Source organism: Aythya marila, assembly GCF_965140915.1.
Source record: "Aythya marila genome assembly, chromosome: 1".
In the NCBI taxonomy this organism is placed as follows: Eukaryota; Metazoa; Chordata; class Aves; order Anseriformes; family Anatidae; genus Aythya; species Aythya marila.
In genome coordinates, this window is record NC_139042.1 from 129,772,741 (window position 1) to 129,787,289 (window position 14,549).

The 14,549-nt window shown below is 36.1% G+C and overlaps 1 protein-coding gene across 9 annotated transcripts in view; it reads left to right on the forward strand.

The window, feature by feature from the left end:
• Positions 1–14,549, forward strand: part of SOX5 (SRY-box transcription factor 5) — a 292,593-nt gene that overhangs the window by 58,199 nt on the left and 219,845 nt on the right. For all 9 annotated transcript variants that reach the window (XM_082761276.1, XM_082761277.1, XM_082761279.1 and 6 more), the window contains exon 3: positions 12,314–12,524. In XM_082761276.1, the coding sequence (XP_082617402.1) occupies positions 12,314–12,524 (211 nt within the window). The remainder of the gene's footprint in view (positions 1–12,313; positions 12,525–14,549) is intronic.

Sequence of the window (14,549 nt, forward strand, 5' to 3'; positions counted from 1 at the left end):
AAAAACATGCTCTGTTAGTCAACCAATACTTCCCCATCACAAAGGAGACTTACATTCTTTCCAGCGAAAGTGGAGAAAATTGTCTTTCTTATTTGGGTTGAGCAATTCTGTGGGTTTTCCAGCATCACTTCATCATGACTGAAAACTACAGGGAATACTCAGAAATCAGTGATTCAAAGAGGAGCTTGGAGAAGAAAGGCTAATTCCAGCAAAAGTTATTCATTCCCTGCTGATGATGGGTAGTTGGGTATGACTGTAGAGGAGGAGATATTCTTTAGGTTATTTTGTTTGTTTGTGAACATGACACGTAACAGTGGACAAGGTTGATTGGTAAAGAAAATGTACAGTAGACCTAATCAACTGCAAGGAAATGGTGTTTTAAAACAAACAAACAAACAAAAAACAAACAAAAAAACAAGCAGAAGAGAATGAGAATGAACTGCCTTAAAGCTAATAAAATTCATTTTTATTACTCAGAATAATTTAGGTAAGTGATGAGAAAGGGGAAGAAAAATAGCATTTCTGTACAGTTTGGTTACTGTGTAATTTTTAATGAGGAGTGTCACAACATCTCTTCATATCATCTTATCACAAAGTCTCTTCATAGTAGGCAATGTTTGCTACTGACTACAGTTTATAGGAACAGAAGAAAAAATAACTGATCTGCAGAGTGAGAACTGTGAATCTGTCATGAATTAGAGTTCATTGTTTTTCTTGCATCACTCAACCACAGTGTAAACTAGCTCCTGGGCGTGGGGTCTGTCTGTGTGCATTTTAAATCTTGCTTAAAGTCTGCTTGATTGAGCTCCAGAATGGATCTTAAATGCTGAAATGACATGATGCTACTCCCCTGAGCAGGAAATAATGTTGCCGTTTGGGGTACATTGAGACTCAAAAGAGCAAACAGAGAGTTGGTACCCAAGAACCCTTGGATGCTGAAAGTGCTCTGCTGTTACCTTGTTTTGAAACCTGGCGAGTCAGTTCATGTCATTTCCTAATTTGTACTATATGTAAATATATAAAGGGATTTTGTGGGAATTAAGCAACAGTTTTTGAAGTAGCTCTAACAAATATTACATTTATGCATCAATGCTCTATGGATTGACATTTGTCATTTTAATTTTTATTAATTATGCGATACATGTGGCATTCTCTGATCAAACACCATCTTCTGTTGCAAGTGCATAGGATCAAAATAAGATTGTTTCCTACTCTGTAAACATCGTCTGTGGAAATGACTGAAAATGTATTTATTTTGTGTTAACAACACAGAATATATGATTTTATTATTATTTTTTAATTATTATTTATTTGCCATGTAATCTTTCTTCCAAAGCTGAGAAAACTGCTTTGGTTTATATCAGAATTCCAAATTCAGTTTCACTAAAATTGTGGAACAGTAGTTGATAGAAAGAGAATCAAGTTATATAGGACATAAAGAGAAGAACAGGTGAAATAAATTCAGGAGAGAAAATAGGTCTTTTAATAATTGTTGAAAAGAATGAAAATGGTTATTCCCTGGAACAGCCTATAAATTATTGTTTGTGTAGGCATTACTTAACATGAAGTGTAAGAGAGGAAGCAGTAGACAGAAAGTAATTGGTCTATAAAAAGCAGGTAAGAGAATGGAGAACTTGTATAAAAGCAGATCTATAAGTCCTGAGTGCAGGGTGATAAGCATTTCAAAAATAAATGAACAAGGCAAACATATTTCTAAACCAATAGAATTCATTTTGAAAAAGTCATATTCTGCATGGGGTATCTTATGCTACAGTTAACTCCAGTGGAGACAATGGGGCTACTTCTCAAGTAGCTATTTGATTTTAACATTTTTTTTCTGGCCTTTCGACAATATGATCAATTCTAGAAGATTGCTTTCAGAAAAAGAAAGTGATTATAATGTCCATGTAGGAAAAGAATATTTTGATAGCTATCATCCTGTAAGTCTAGTGGTAATCCTTTGAGAGGCAAGAGAACAAATACACAGTAGAAATAAATAAATAGATGGGAAACATGAAGGCTCATGAAAAACATAAACAATATTAAACATAAAAAACCTTATATGTAAAGCAGAACATAATTATTTTAAACATTTAGTGGATTTAGTCACATGCCTGCCCTTCTTGTAGGATACATGCAAGATTCCTGATACTAAATGGATGGATTAAGATCTTGAAAAGTATAAAATCTTCTGGAAGGAGCATGGAATTCAGTCCATAAGTATGTGTGCAGTGTGAGGATTCCCTTCATAGGGTGGTTCGTGTATCTCATCTGAATCTTCCAATTAGCCTGGATGTACGTGTTGTTTCATTAATTAAAAACAGATAAAGTAACTATAAAAAGAGAAAACAGTAACACACAGAGTTGTTGAGAGGTGGGTAGGATGATGTTTTACCATATGCTTTGATTTAGCTACTAGAAAGAGGCAGATTTACTGAATGTCAGAAAGACAGGTATCTTCTTTGAAAAGCCACAATCACAGAGATCTTCAGAAGAATTTCTTGAGTAGAAATGAGGAAAAGGTTCCTAGGACAACATATTCTGCACAGGTGTCCTTCATTATAGTAACTTTTTACTTACGCTTAGCTTCTTTGCTCTGTAGCAACATCTGTCTCTTGCATTATTCTGAGGTAGCTGGAAAAAACATGGACCAAAGGGAATACACTTGTGGTAGTCCTTTGCCTGCTGTAAACTTTCTAGGTTTGGGCATAGTATACACAGTATATGTACACAGTGAGTTCCCATAACAATATTTTTAGAAAGATTGAGAAGTAGATACCCTATTCTAGAAGTTTGAACAAGTGAGTTTTAGTACACTCACTGAAGTTTCAAGTGGTGCAGCAAAGAGAATAAAGCCATAATATCAGAGGAATCAAGGGGAGACTGCATGGCAGCAAATAATCAAATGTAAAATTACAAGCTGATATAGCTGGCTGAAGTAATCCCAAACACAGATAATCAATGGGAGTGAGGAACTTGGAAAAAAGTAATGCTGAAAAAAGATTTAGGTGTGTTAAAAAATTAGATATGAGCTTGTAATGCAACAAGGCAGAAAAAAAGGCGGTAACAAGGTAATTTTCTCCTCCTCATAACTGTGCTAAGATTGCACATTGCATTCGTTTCTGGCTGCGTTTAGAGAAGTCAGCAAACTGGAGGGATTTCAGATGCAAGCAACAAATGATTAAAGAATTGTGGGAGCTGATTTGCAAGGGAAGACTGAAAGAGGAAAGGCTAAATATGGGCCAGTAATAGCAAAGTAAATATACGATAACTGTACTAAATGATGCAGATGGTGCAAGCTCTAACGTGGAAGAGGAACAGTCCACAGTACTGAAAGAAGCTGTGTAAGAAGAATTTGGGGTGAAAGGAAGCAAACATGAGGCAGTGTTTCAGAACAGTGAAGGTGTTTTTTTTACAGTGTACAATATTCATAGTGGGAATGGGAAGTCTCAGTCTGTTTGAGACATTTTAGCCCAAATGAAATAGCTGGGAGCACACCAGAGGGCTAAGAGTGGATCATTGTTATATACCTGCTTCACGTGTGCTGCAGAATTGCACTGCCTTAGGAGAATAAGGTGTATGAACATGAACACAGGCCCTTAAGGGTGCAGAATATTTTCTTTTCTTTTATTCCCCAGCTTGGAGGGAGGTTCTCTCTACACAAGAGATCCTCCAAATTGCCCACAATACAAAGGATGAAATTTTGACCAAATCATGTGGGGTTTGTGAGTACTTTGCTTCCTTGTCCTCTCAGCTACTCATGCAGAGGAATGAGGTGAAATACCTCATTGGTATTTCACCTTGGTATTCTCCATGGGCTACCAGAGAACAGATGAGATGATCTTACATACATTTGTCCTCTGAAGACTGTGGTGAATCGTAGTATGAAAGCCGAATAGCTGGGGACAGCCCGTTAGTCATTGCGGGCCTATGGCATTCTTTTTAATTTTATTAATAACTGCTGTTCAGACAGTCCTCTCAAATTTTTTGAATGGGAGTTAGCACAGACAGTGGGTTTGTTTCATAGGAAGAAAGAGGCAATGCAATTGTTTTTGACACTGGATGTAGATTTCATAGTACTTAGAAAAATGGAGTTTTATGTGGGTAGTAAGCATGTCTTTTTACAAAGATAATTAATTTATAGCACATGATTTTCAAACTATTAGAAGGATTTCATGTATGCTGAAGTCTCTACCAAGCTGTTTTGATAAGTAGTCTTATTTTTTGTTTAGCAAGGTCTTAAGGGTGATCTTTAGTCCCCCAGGGAAGAGATCATAAAGTCTTAAAAGTGCTTTTGCAGAGTTTTATTTATTATTTTTAAGCATAAAGATTACTAGCAAGAAGATAGCAAGGCTGTCATAGTACAACATGTTCTTTGTTTTTGCAGGTTAGAGCTAACATATTAGGAGTTCTCAAAATGCCACTTCTGTTTGTTAAGTATTTTGAGAGCAAATAGATGTAATCCTATGTTACATTCTTAAAATGAGTTTTGCCGGAGAAAGAATTGGTAGGAGAGATCTGGTCTGAGGATCTGTGTCAGGAATTATGTCACTAGCCATGTTTACCCAATACAAAATATTTGTTACTATTTTACTAAAGATTTGCAAACTTTTTGTGTTGTGAAGGGCACACTTCATTGAAAGAAATGGGATAAAGAGATGGGCTAAAAATAAAACTAAAATCTGTAGCACAAAATAAATAAATAAATAAGCAAACTGTTAGACATCCAATATAACAAGGCTCTAAAATTTCTCACGACATTTTCCTTTTTTTTTTTTTTTTTTTAACTTCAAACATAAACAGTTTGCATACAGTTCTTTGATTTGCAATAAATTTAGTAGTAATGGTGGGATAAGCAGTAAAAAAAATACTAAACTTTTGTTGTATGATTTGGGATGGGCTGGAATGAAGATTAGCAAGAGGAGAAGAAATGTTTGTCTTTAAAGCATTGGTTATCAGATTGTGCTCTGTACTGTAGATAGCCTGATAATGGTATGTTGAAGATGTGCAGAGGGTCAGCCAGTCACACTGTGCTGGTTCCAACTACTTTCCAGGGAGCTGTAATGAAATCAGTGGGAATTAAGTGAGCATACGTTGCGCGTTTTCAAAAATTCTACTAGGCACCTTCTGTCTTTGGATACTTTAAGTCCTTGAAAAATCTACTCTTATATTCTGTATATCACAGAGGGTAAAGTTAGAAATCAATATAAAATGAATTAAAAGTTATTCCTTCTTGTAAATGCAGCTAGCAGTTTCTAACTCATCTCCAAACCTTGGAAACACCTGAAATTTTCTCTTGCTCATACAGTTATGACTGCTGTCTGAGTATCATGGTATTTGGTAAAAAATCAAAGTCTTTCAGCATTGCTGTCAGCTATTGTGGGTTGGCACTTGATATAGGAGAGAGTTCCCAATTTCCAGGTTCACTTGATTGGTCTGTAGTGCACCACAGAGTGATATAATGGCTGAGTGTTTATTACATCAAAAAAATGAAAATACAACTGCTATGGGGCTTTTGTCCAATCTATAGGCTTTTTACCTGAATTATATAAATTGATTTATATAATTCAGCTGAATTATATAGAATACTCTAAGCCTCAGGAAATATCTATTATTGCCTCTTTTACATAAGGATGAAAAAGGTAGGAAAAAGGAAGGTATCTTATGTAGCAGAGTTTGTAGAGCAGATGGTCTTCTTTTTGAGCTTCAAATCATTTTCAACCGGGTTCATAGATGTCAAACACTGGAAATACCTGTTAGTCTTCTCATTTAAACCTCTGCCGGTATATCTTCTGTCTCATCAAGTAGAGGTGGTTAATTAGATACAGAACTTGACATCAAATAAATACAACCTGGAAGACAAGAGGTAGTAATGATTGCCAAAAAATAAAAATAAAAACAAAAAATAAAAAAGTGTAGCACCAAGCAAAGTATTAACATTTTAAATGTTGGATGGAGTCAGGCTAGATGGAGTCTGTAAATCTGATAATTGGTAATACTTCCATATGGAATGTGGATTCTCAAATGCATCATATCATCAAAGCCAAAACAAAATCTGACTTGAGTTTATTTCATTTGACCATAGCATAATCATAGTATAAAGAAAAAATGTACATCTCTACTTGGTGTGTTTAGTCTACCTAATTCAGGTAAAATTCTTTCTTCTCTGCCATGATGACCTCTTCAGCTGACTCTTCAGCCCTATTCATCAACTCTTCATTCTCCATTACATTTCAGATCCTCCTCATCATTATAACCTCAATCCTAGGGAAAAAAAAAAAAACAAAACACAACTGTGTAAGAATAGCTGTCAGTTTGCATGGCTCTGATTGCAGAACCAGAGCCTGAGGATGTACATCTTTCTAGGTTTGATTACGTGACACCTTTCAACATCTCTTTTATCTCTCCTCGGATTATGTGTTCTTGTCAGTTCTTAGTTCCTAATGGTATATTTATCTCCTTCCGTTTTTTTTTGTTGTTGTTGTTTTGTTTTTGTTTTTAAATCTCAGTGCCTTTTACATACTGTCTTCCTTTTATTCTCTGTATTCTCCACTGTTTCTTTTAAATCTTCTTGGGATCATTCCTTTATATCGCTGATGAACAACTTTGTTCCATGAAGGAAACATATAGACAAGAGATGGATTTAAATGTAAGGTAGAAGCAAAGACATTTTACAATGTAAAAAGCACAGTATCCACTGGGATGCCTTGAGGAACATGTATTTCATCTTACTGAAGGTGCTAGGTTCACAACCACCACAAGCTATATAAGATTATGGTACTATCTGCAGTACAGCCTCTATGACATAGAATACAGAAGGAGACAAATTTCAAAATCACTTGAGTGATTTAAAGATATGATTCCCATTGAAAGTTGATGGTACTTATGCCCCTAAAGTTAATTACATTAATTAAGGCAAGATCCTAAATGGAAGGGTAAGGAAAAATAAAAGATCATTCTTGCTTTGTGAATATTGTATGTGTGTTGTTTCTTTTAAACCTTAAAAAATACTGGAAATGTCATGTCTCGTTTTTCTCTTAATTGCTGGTGGACCTTCTGTGGGCACTAGGAGTGTTTTTATAGCTTTCAGATTTTCCCTTGAAGTAGTTATATTGCTGAATCTTTGACATAAGCTTTTAGGGAAAGAATATCTATTAGGCAAAATAAATAAAAATAAATAGCAAACAATAGTTAGTACTGCTTAAGACATTTGTCTATAGAAGTGTGAAGTATTCTGTTTTTTGATTATGTCTCATGTCTCACTGTTAGCAGCTTCCTGGTCACTATGGAGATTATAAAACAGATAGGCCTCAATGTGTAATGTAAAAAGCAGAGAAAAAAAAAATTGCTTTCGTGTCTTCTTTACACATTATAAACGAGCAAAGAATGTGCAAAATTCCAACTTTGAAAAAAAGAACCCGTTAGGTAGCTTTTAGGATCACAAGCTCTTTAAAATCAGACAATATCAGTGCTTGTTTTAAAGACTTAAGTATTTTATTCCAGGTGTTTTCGTCTGCAAAGCCAAAAGCCTGTTTCTTATATATATGTATATATTTATTTATTTATTTTATTTTATTTATTTATTTATTTGTTTTCTGCAGATGCTGCCTTCTTGCATTCCATATGGTGGTAATTAACAGTTTCAGACTTAGTTTAGAGTTTTCTTTACTTCGATTAGTGGTTGGTTTGGGACAAAAATTTAGTATCACAGAAACACATTTTGTCTGAGTGCGATTGCAGACAGCAATAAAGTACATGGTTAGATGAGGAAGGAGAAGCTGAAATCTATTTAGAGCACTAAGTGATATTTTGGAAATCTCACTAAGAACAACCTGTTTCTTCTCATTAGGCATTTTGCTGTCCCTTTTTAGAGCTGAAATAGGTCTTGCTTGGACCCTGCAAAGGAAGAGAGAAAAGCTGAAAGATACAGTTGGAATGAATAGGTTCTTTTAACAGCAAAATGTTTGCACTTTTTATGAGAGCAAGGGTAACATTGTGTAATCTTTTAAAAAAGCTATTGCTCAGTGAGGATAAGTCCATTGTCCAGTAACATGACTTTTCCTGTCAATCACAAAGGTGACAAGGGGGCTAGATTAAGTAAAGCTTGCCCAAGATTAACAAAGGAAGATTATTGACCTCATCCTGAAAGGGCAGAAGCCTGTTTTATCATTAAACCTTGGAAGAGGTATTTCCTCCATAGATGGAAAGCTGCTTGGCGATACAGCAGCAACTTTATTGTAGCTAAACAAGTTGTCCTGTGGATTCTAGCTTGAGACAGAAGCAGAAGACACGAAACGTGGTCCAGTCCTTTTTCTTGTTGTTGCTGTGGGGGACAGAAGGTCCCAGGGTGTTTCAGTCAGCAGGATCTGTCTAGGTCTTGTCTCCCATTCTGAAGTGGGAAAAGCAAGAAGCAACAGCATCAGGTGTGGGTGAGTACAATCCCAGCACAGAGTTTGATGAAATGTGCCAGCACCCATTAGCAGGGCGATTTGCAGTGCAAACAAATGGTAGAGCCCCATCCATGGCGCAGCTGCTAACTGCATAAAACTGTTACCAGGATTAACAGTGCCAGAGGCTGGAGTGTAATCACACTTGAACAGGTGAAACGGCTATGCAGCTGAAGAAGACTCTTCTTTGGGAAGAGTGTGTCAGTTTTTCCTCTCTTTTGGTGACTGAGATAGAGGACTTCATGGGGCTTGATAGACCTCACTTTGAAATGTCATTAGTTACCATTTGTTAGGGTGTTGTTGCTTTTCTCTCAGGTAGCTGAAAAAAAAAAAAAAAAAGTCATGCAAATTTGTCCTTTCAGAGAGGGAACCTGCTAAATCTCACATGTTAGATGTTAGGGGGACCTTCCTTCTCAGGGGTTAAATGTTAGGCTGTTGCTGGGATATCTTTCTTGCCATTAAAAGCTTTCTCCGAGTGTTTTCAGGGGGATGGTTAAACTCATGTACTTACTTTTAGAGGAGTTTGCTAAAAGTTTTTTAATTTTTTATAATCATTGACATGAGTAAGTTTTATTTGGAAATATCTTGTATTTTCTTTTTATATTGTTAAACTCCAGAACCACTGAAATTTCTTTTTCGTTTTCCTCAATAATGACATAAGAAAGATCAAAATAAACCAGAAGTAAGTAAAGTGAAAGCCAAGATAATAACTGAGCATTTCAGGTGGTTGTTCTGAATGACAATAAAAGGACCATGGACAAGTGGGGAAGGCATATTCTCGAGCTGATCTGCTAGAGTATACATGTTGAACTCTCATCAATGCCACTAGCTGATGTGTGCACTCATCCGCTGGTACAGAAAGGAGACGATTCCTCTTAGACTGCAAATCACGCAATGAATGTGTGATTGCTACAGATCTTTTTGAATGAATAATTCACTGGTGTACCATAATTTAGCCCACTGAGATGTGATTGCAGCTGTTCCGCTACTGTATATGTGTTTTGATTAAGTGGAGTGTATGTTAAATCCCGCAAGTGTATAAATAGCCCATGTATGTGATACGCAAACACCGCATACATGCACACATAACAAGAGCAGTCTAGAGAAAAAATTTGTTTGGGGGATGACTGCTTAGATGTGTAGTAGACTATATGATTTATCTTTAAAAAGCTGTGTAGAGCATTCCCTTTTCTTGTCCAGCTACAGTCTTCTTAGCTGTGGTACTATGTAAATACTTTTAGCCAGAACTGTGGTATCAGGGCATCTCTCTCTTTTTAATGATTTTTTCATTTCAAAACCTTTACAATGTAAGAAATTACTTCTTTAGTGCCTATTTTACAGGTAGAAAACTGAAATGCAGACACAAAGGTGACTTTTCCCATGGTTACAGAGAACCTACAAGAACAAGGACTTGAGTGTTCAGAGCCCCGTCATTATGCTTTTTCTCATAGACTACTCTGCTGCCTTTCCCCATCATACTTTCTTTTCCCCAGAATTGGAGGCAGAAAAAAATCAGGGATACTAGAAATATTGTGGGTTCCCTTTCAATGTCAAGCAATTCGAGAGTTCAAAAATTACCTTGTATTACCTTACATATCCCTCCAATCCTTGTGTACTTACATTTCTTTTCTTATAACAATCTTGTTATACACACAGAATATATTTGTAGGTGTAAAAACACTTGCCTGCACAAAAAAATGCATGTGGAGACAGTGATGATTCCTGGTGATTCCTAGGCAGCTGTTGCAAGTCCTTTGTGTTTGTGTCCAAAATGTGACATACACAAAAACATAAGTGAGTGTCTTTGGGGTCCATTTTGGAATAAAAACAAGAAACTAGTGCCTGATAAAATTTGGAAAAATATTGTTTCTATAAATAATTAATGGTATAGGTAGGTTTAAGAACTAAGGATGGCATTTGGCTTATCTGTTTTTGAAGTATGAACAAGAAAGCAGCTTTCAGGATATTTCCTCTTGGCATTGTCTGTAGGAAAAAAAATTACCACTTGGTGACAATAGGTTTGAATGTTCGCTAAAATCTGAACTGATGCTGAAGTTCATTACCTAGTTCATCTAGATCAGCATTAAAAACTTAGTTTTCCCAGGTCTGTACATGTGGAAAAAAATGCATTCAACTCCACTGACTTTTGAAATTGAACATTAATAACTAGTAATTTTCCAAGTGCACAATAAAAATGGAGGAAGTTTCAAGAAAATAAAGGAGTATGTCTGTTGACTAAAGTTGGAAATGTTTTCAGGTCCTGGTCAAAAGCTCATTGACGTCAGTAGAAAGTCTCTCATTAACATCACTGGGTTTGGCTTTTGGGGCATATGATGGCCCACATTGTAATCTCAGTTAAATCCGATTCTGTTAGGGAATTTATTCACTAGTAAAACACATTCAAGCTGCTCAAAATTGTTTGCACTAAAAGTTTTCTTAACCAACAGTAGTCTTTTTGCCAAAATGAAGTAATCTGTGAAAACAAATACATTCTTTACTTCATATCTTCCATGTTGCTTTATTCGAATTTCGTTGAGATAACTTCTAGCAATTAATTTTCTACTGAGGAAAAGATATTTTTTTTTGCTGAAGAGTCGGGGTTTAGGAAAACCTTAAAAATTATTCAAGAACAAAAGATAAAGGTGTTACCAAAAAATCACTAAAAATGGATCCTGTCTCCCTTTCATAAAATAAAAACACTTTAAAAATCAGTAAGATTTTTTCAACCAAGTCTGTAACTTAGATCAGAAGATGGTCCAGTGGCTTTTGTAGAAATAATATTAATTAAACATCTGGAATACAAAAATGCTATGGAACAGTATAATCAGAAAAAAAAAAAAAAAAAAGTCTGGAGAATCTGATAAAAATTGTTAATGTTTGCCATGGTATATTATGCAATGCATGTACTCATTTTTTGGAGTCTTTGGCCTAAGTTTTGCAAGGTATAGATGGTATACATTAGCAGAGAAAAAAAAAAAAAATGTTTCAGAGATTTGTACGGAAAGATATCAGAGATAAAAGGAGAAAGGAATATGTGCCGAGAATATTGCTTTATGTTGGAGGAGGCGTGGAGGAGAAGGTTCTCACATTAATGAAGGCGAGTTTGAAGATGCTGGAACCATTTCTGGTTTCCATTAAAATTAATGAGTAGACCTCTGTGGACTCTCACGTGAGGAGGGTTGTGTGTATATTCCAGGAAGTCATAGAGTTTTGTCACTGTGCTGCCAATGAAAGTCATTAGGACCACCTTTGTGAAAAATACTGTCTCTGCAAGAAATGAAGGTATAAGATAGAAGAGGGGAATAGAAAGAGAATTAGAAGATTGAAAACTATTGCTTCATCCCTTAGAGATGGAAGAACTGCTTGAACTGTGTGTTAAAATAAATCATATGACAAAGGGCATTTATATTTGATTACTATTTCATTTCTTATAGCAACTAGCCATCATGGCATTAAGTACTTTATAAAGTCAGGAAATTAATAGTCCTTGTAAAAATTGAAGATATTTTTCCAAAGAAAGCTGTAAAAGAGCAAACAATTAAAGGTAATCAATATCATTGTTATTAGGAAACCTATGAGTACAACACTTCTTCTCAATTAGGGAAAAACTGTATTTTATGTTTCTCTCTTACAAGCTGATCTTTCTTCACTTCAGCCTGTAATCTTGGTTTATGCTTTATGGATAGCCTTTGTTCTGGGTGTTTTTGAAGCATTGCATGTCTTTTTAAAGGTTTCAACAGAAGAACAAACAGCAATGAACTCAAAGAACAAAGGATTTTTCTTTCTTTCCATCTTTTTTTTTTTTTTTTTTTTTTTTAACTTCTTTAAGAAAAGAAAGGTTTCAGCTCATTTTTCTCTTCTTTCAGGAAGTTGATGGCAATAAAGTGATGTCTTCATTTGCCCCGCACAACTCATCTACCTCACCCTTGAAGGCAGAAGAAGGTGGGCGTCAGAGTGGAGAGTCATTGTCCAGCACAGCCCTGGGAACCCCTGAAAGGCGCAAAGGGAGCCTAGCGGATGTTGTAGACACCCTTAAGCAAAGAAAAATGGAAGAGCTCATCAAAAATGAGCCAGAAGGTAAGGCCTGGGAAAATGGCCAAAATTTTCCGTTTTGTTTTCTTTTCTCCAGTTTCTTTGGATATGTATACTTTTTAATCTTCCTGTTTTCTGCTCCATTTGCTTTTTCTTGCTAGCAAAATTGAAGTAAAGAACTCATAGTTTTTGTCTACATTATAGGTAAATTTTAACAATATCCCATCATAGTTAACATATTTAGCTCTTCCCAAATGAGAGCCTTTGTCTGACATATGGTCTTCTTATCACAGTTACAATAGACACATCATCATGTTAACCCTTTCAATATGGGTATAATGAACATTGTAGTTTTAACAGCCTGGGGATCATTTACACCACTCCTTACCCCACCATTTTTAGAGCAAAAAGCAGGGTTATCAGCAAAGTATTTTTTTTTTCTGAAATCTTGTGAAAAGTAGACATGCCATTATTTGAAAGGTAAGACGTTAAATGTGGAATTTCTGAAAGCTTTTGGATGGAGCATGTCTTATCATGTCATTCTTTATTTACCTGTAGCGCAGGGTACAATGCGAACAAACAAGAGTACAGGCTTTCTCTGTATTGTGTGTGGCCAGCAAGTTCAGCCCAGACATACAGGAAACATCTCTGGAGAATCAGTTTCTTTTTGGGACTGTATGTCCAGTCAGTGATGATGCAATTTGTGCTCTGTGGACTAAGGCCAAGCATCTCATCCCTGAGAAGCCACAGAACAACTTTAAGTAAGATTTTCAGTTCCCATCTTTTTGGGGTAGAGTCAGCTTCCTGACTGGAAGGTGTGATTTTCACTGTATTCTCCATAGGTATCCAGCATGTATATTTACAACTAGAGTTCCAGGAGTCTGTAGACCAGTTGGTGTTGCATGAACTCACTGAGCCTTATTCCCAAATGCACAGTAATAGCACTGTGTTTTCATTTACACTTGCCTATCCTGTTGTAGAAATTAATTTCAATTGTTTGAAAGCATAGTCTTCAAAGACACCTCAGTGTTTAAGCTTGAATGGACATCACCTACAACAAAAATTTATGACAACCTCCATACTGGAATGAAAATATGGATGCAAGCACAGCCACACTGTCACATACATGAGCATGATAGGACTGTGAATTAATCTTCTCTTCTTGCCTGGAACATGCCGTAAGGGTCTGCTGGGAAACAAATTCTTTGCCTCAGCATTTTTTTGAATATTACATAGAATCACAGCATTTCATTTAGAGTTTACATTAACTTAATGGCCAGTGCTATGACCTACCTTGTGCCTTTGAATGGAAAAGTTCTTTCCTGAGTATGGGGTGGGAGGGTGGAAGGAGACCAGACATATCTGAAAGAGCAGGGGCTTCTGTGCAGTGTATAAATAGTGTGTTGACTATGAGGTTGTACCATCTGCACCGACTTCATTGAGGAAAGGCCACAGATAGCCATGAGAATGGTTACAGAGCCTGTCCATTATCTCAGCTCTACTAAAATGAAAATATACAGTACAAACAAAAGATCTACAGCTTTGTGAAGAGATTGGAAGAGAGGGGAGGGAGAGAAACTGAATGTTGGGCTTTACAAATGCATGCACCAGAAAATCTTTTCTTTCCTCTAGCCATTGTTCTATTGTCTTTCAAAGGCCATTAAAATGAACAGCAGGTTGTGATGAAAATTTCATTAAGCCCTAGTTAAATCATTATGAGGGTGCCATATTCATGTCTGCTTACTCCCCATCCAGGAAAAAAAAATTAATAGAAAAGGTTGTTTTTTTTTTCCCTTTCTCCTTAAAAGCAAACTAACAAAAGTTCATAAGTTAGAAGAGAATGGGAAATGGGACATGAAACAAAAGGAGGCCAGTTAGGTGAGCTGGCTAGGAAGAAAATTAGGCTTGCGTAAGAGCATTAAAAGGTGTTGAGGGACAAATACATCATTTTGACAAGTCTCCCTCCCCTTTTCCTTCAGCCAACATGATTGTTTTTAAAGTGGATAATTAAAAAATATGTATTTCTGGGTGCAGATGGCAAGACTGTTCTTAGAGATCCTCCACAGATTC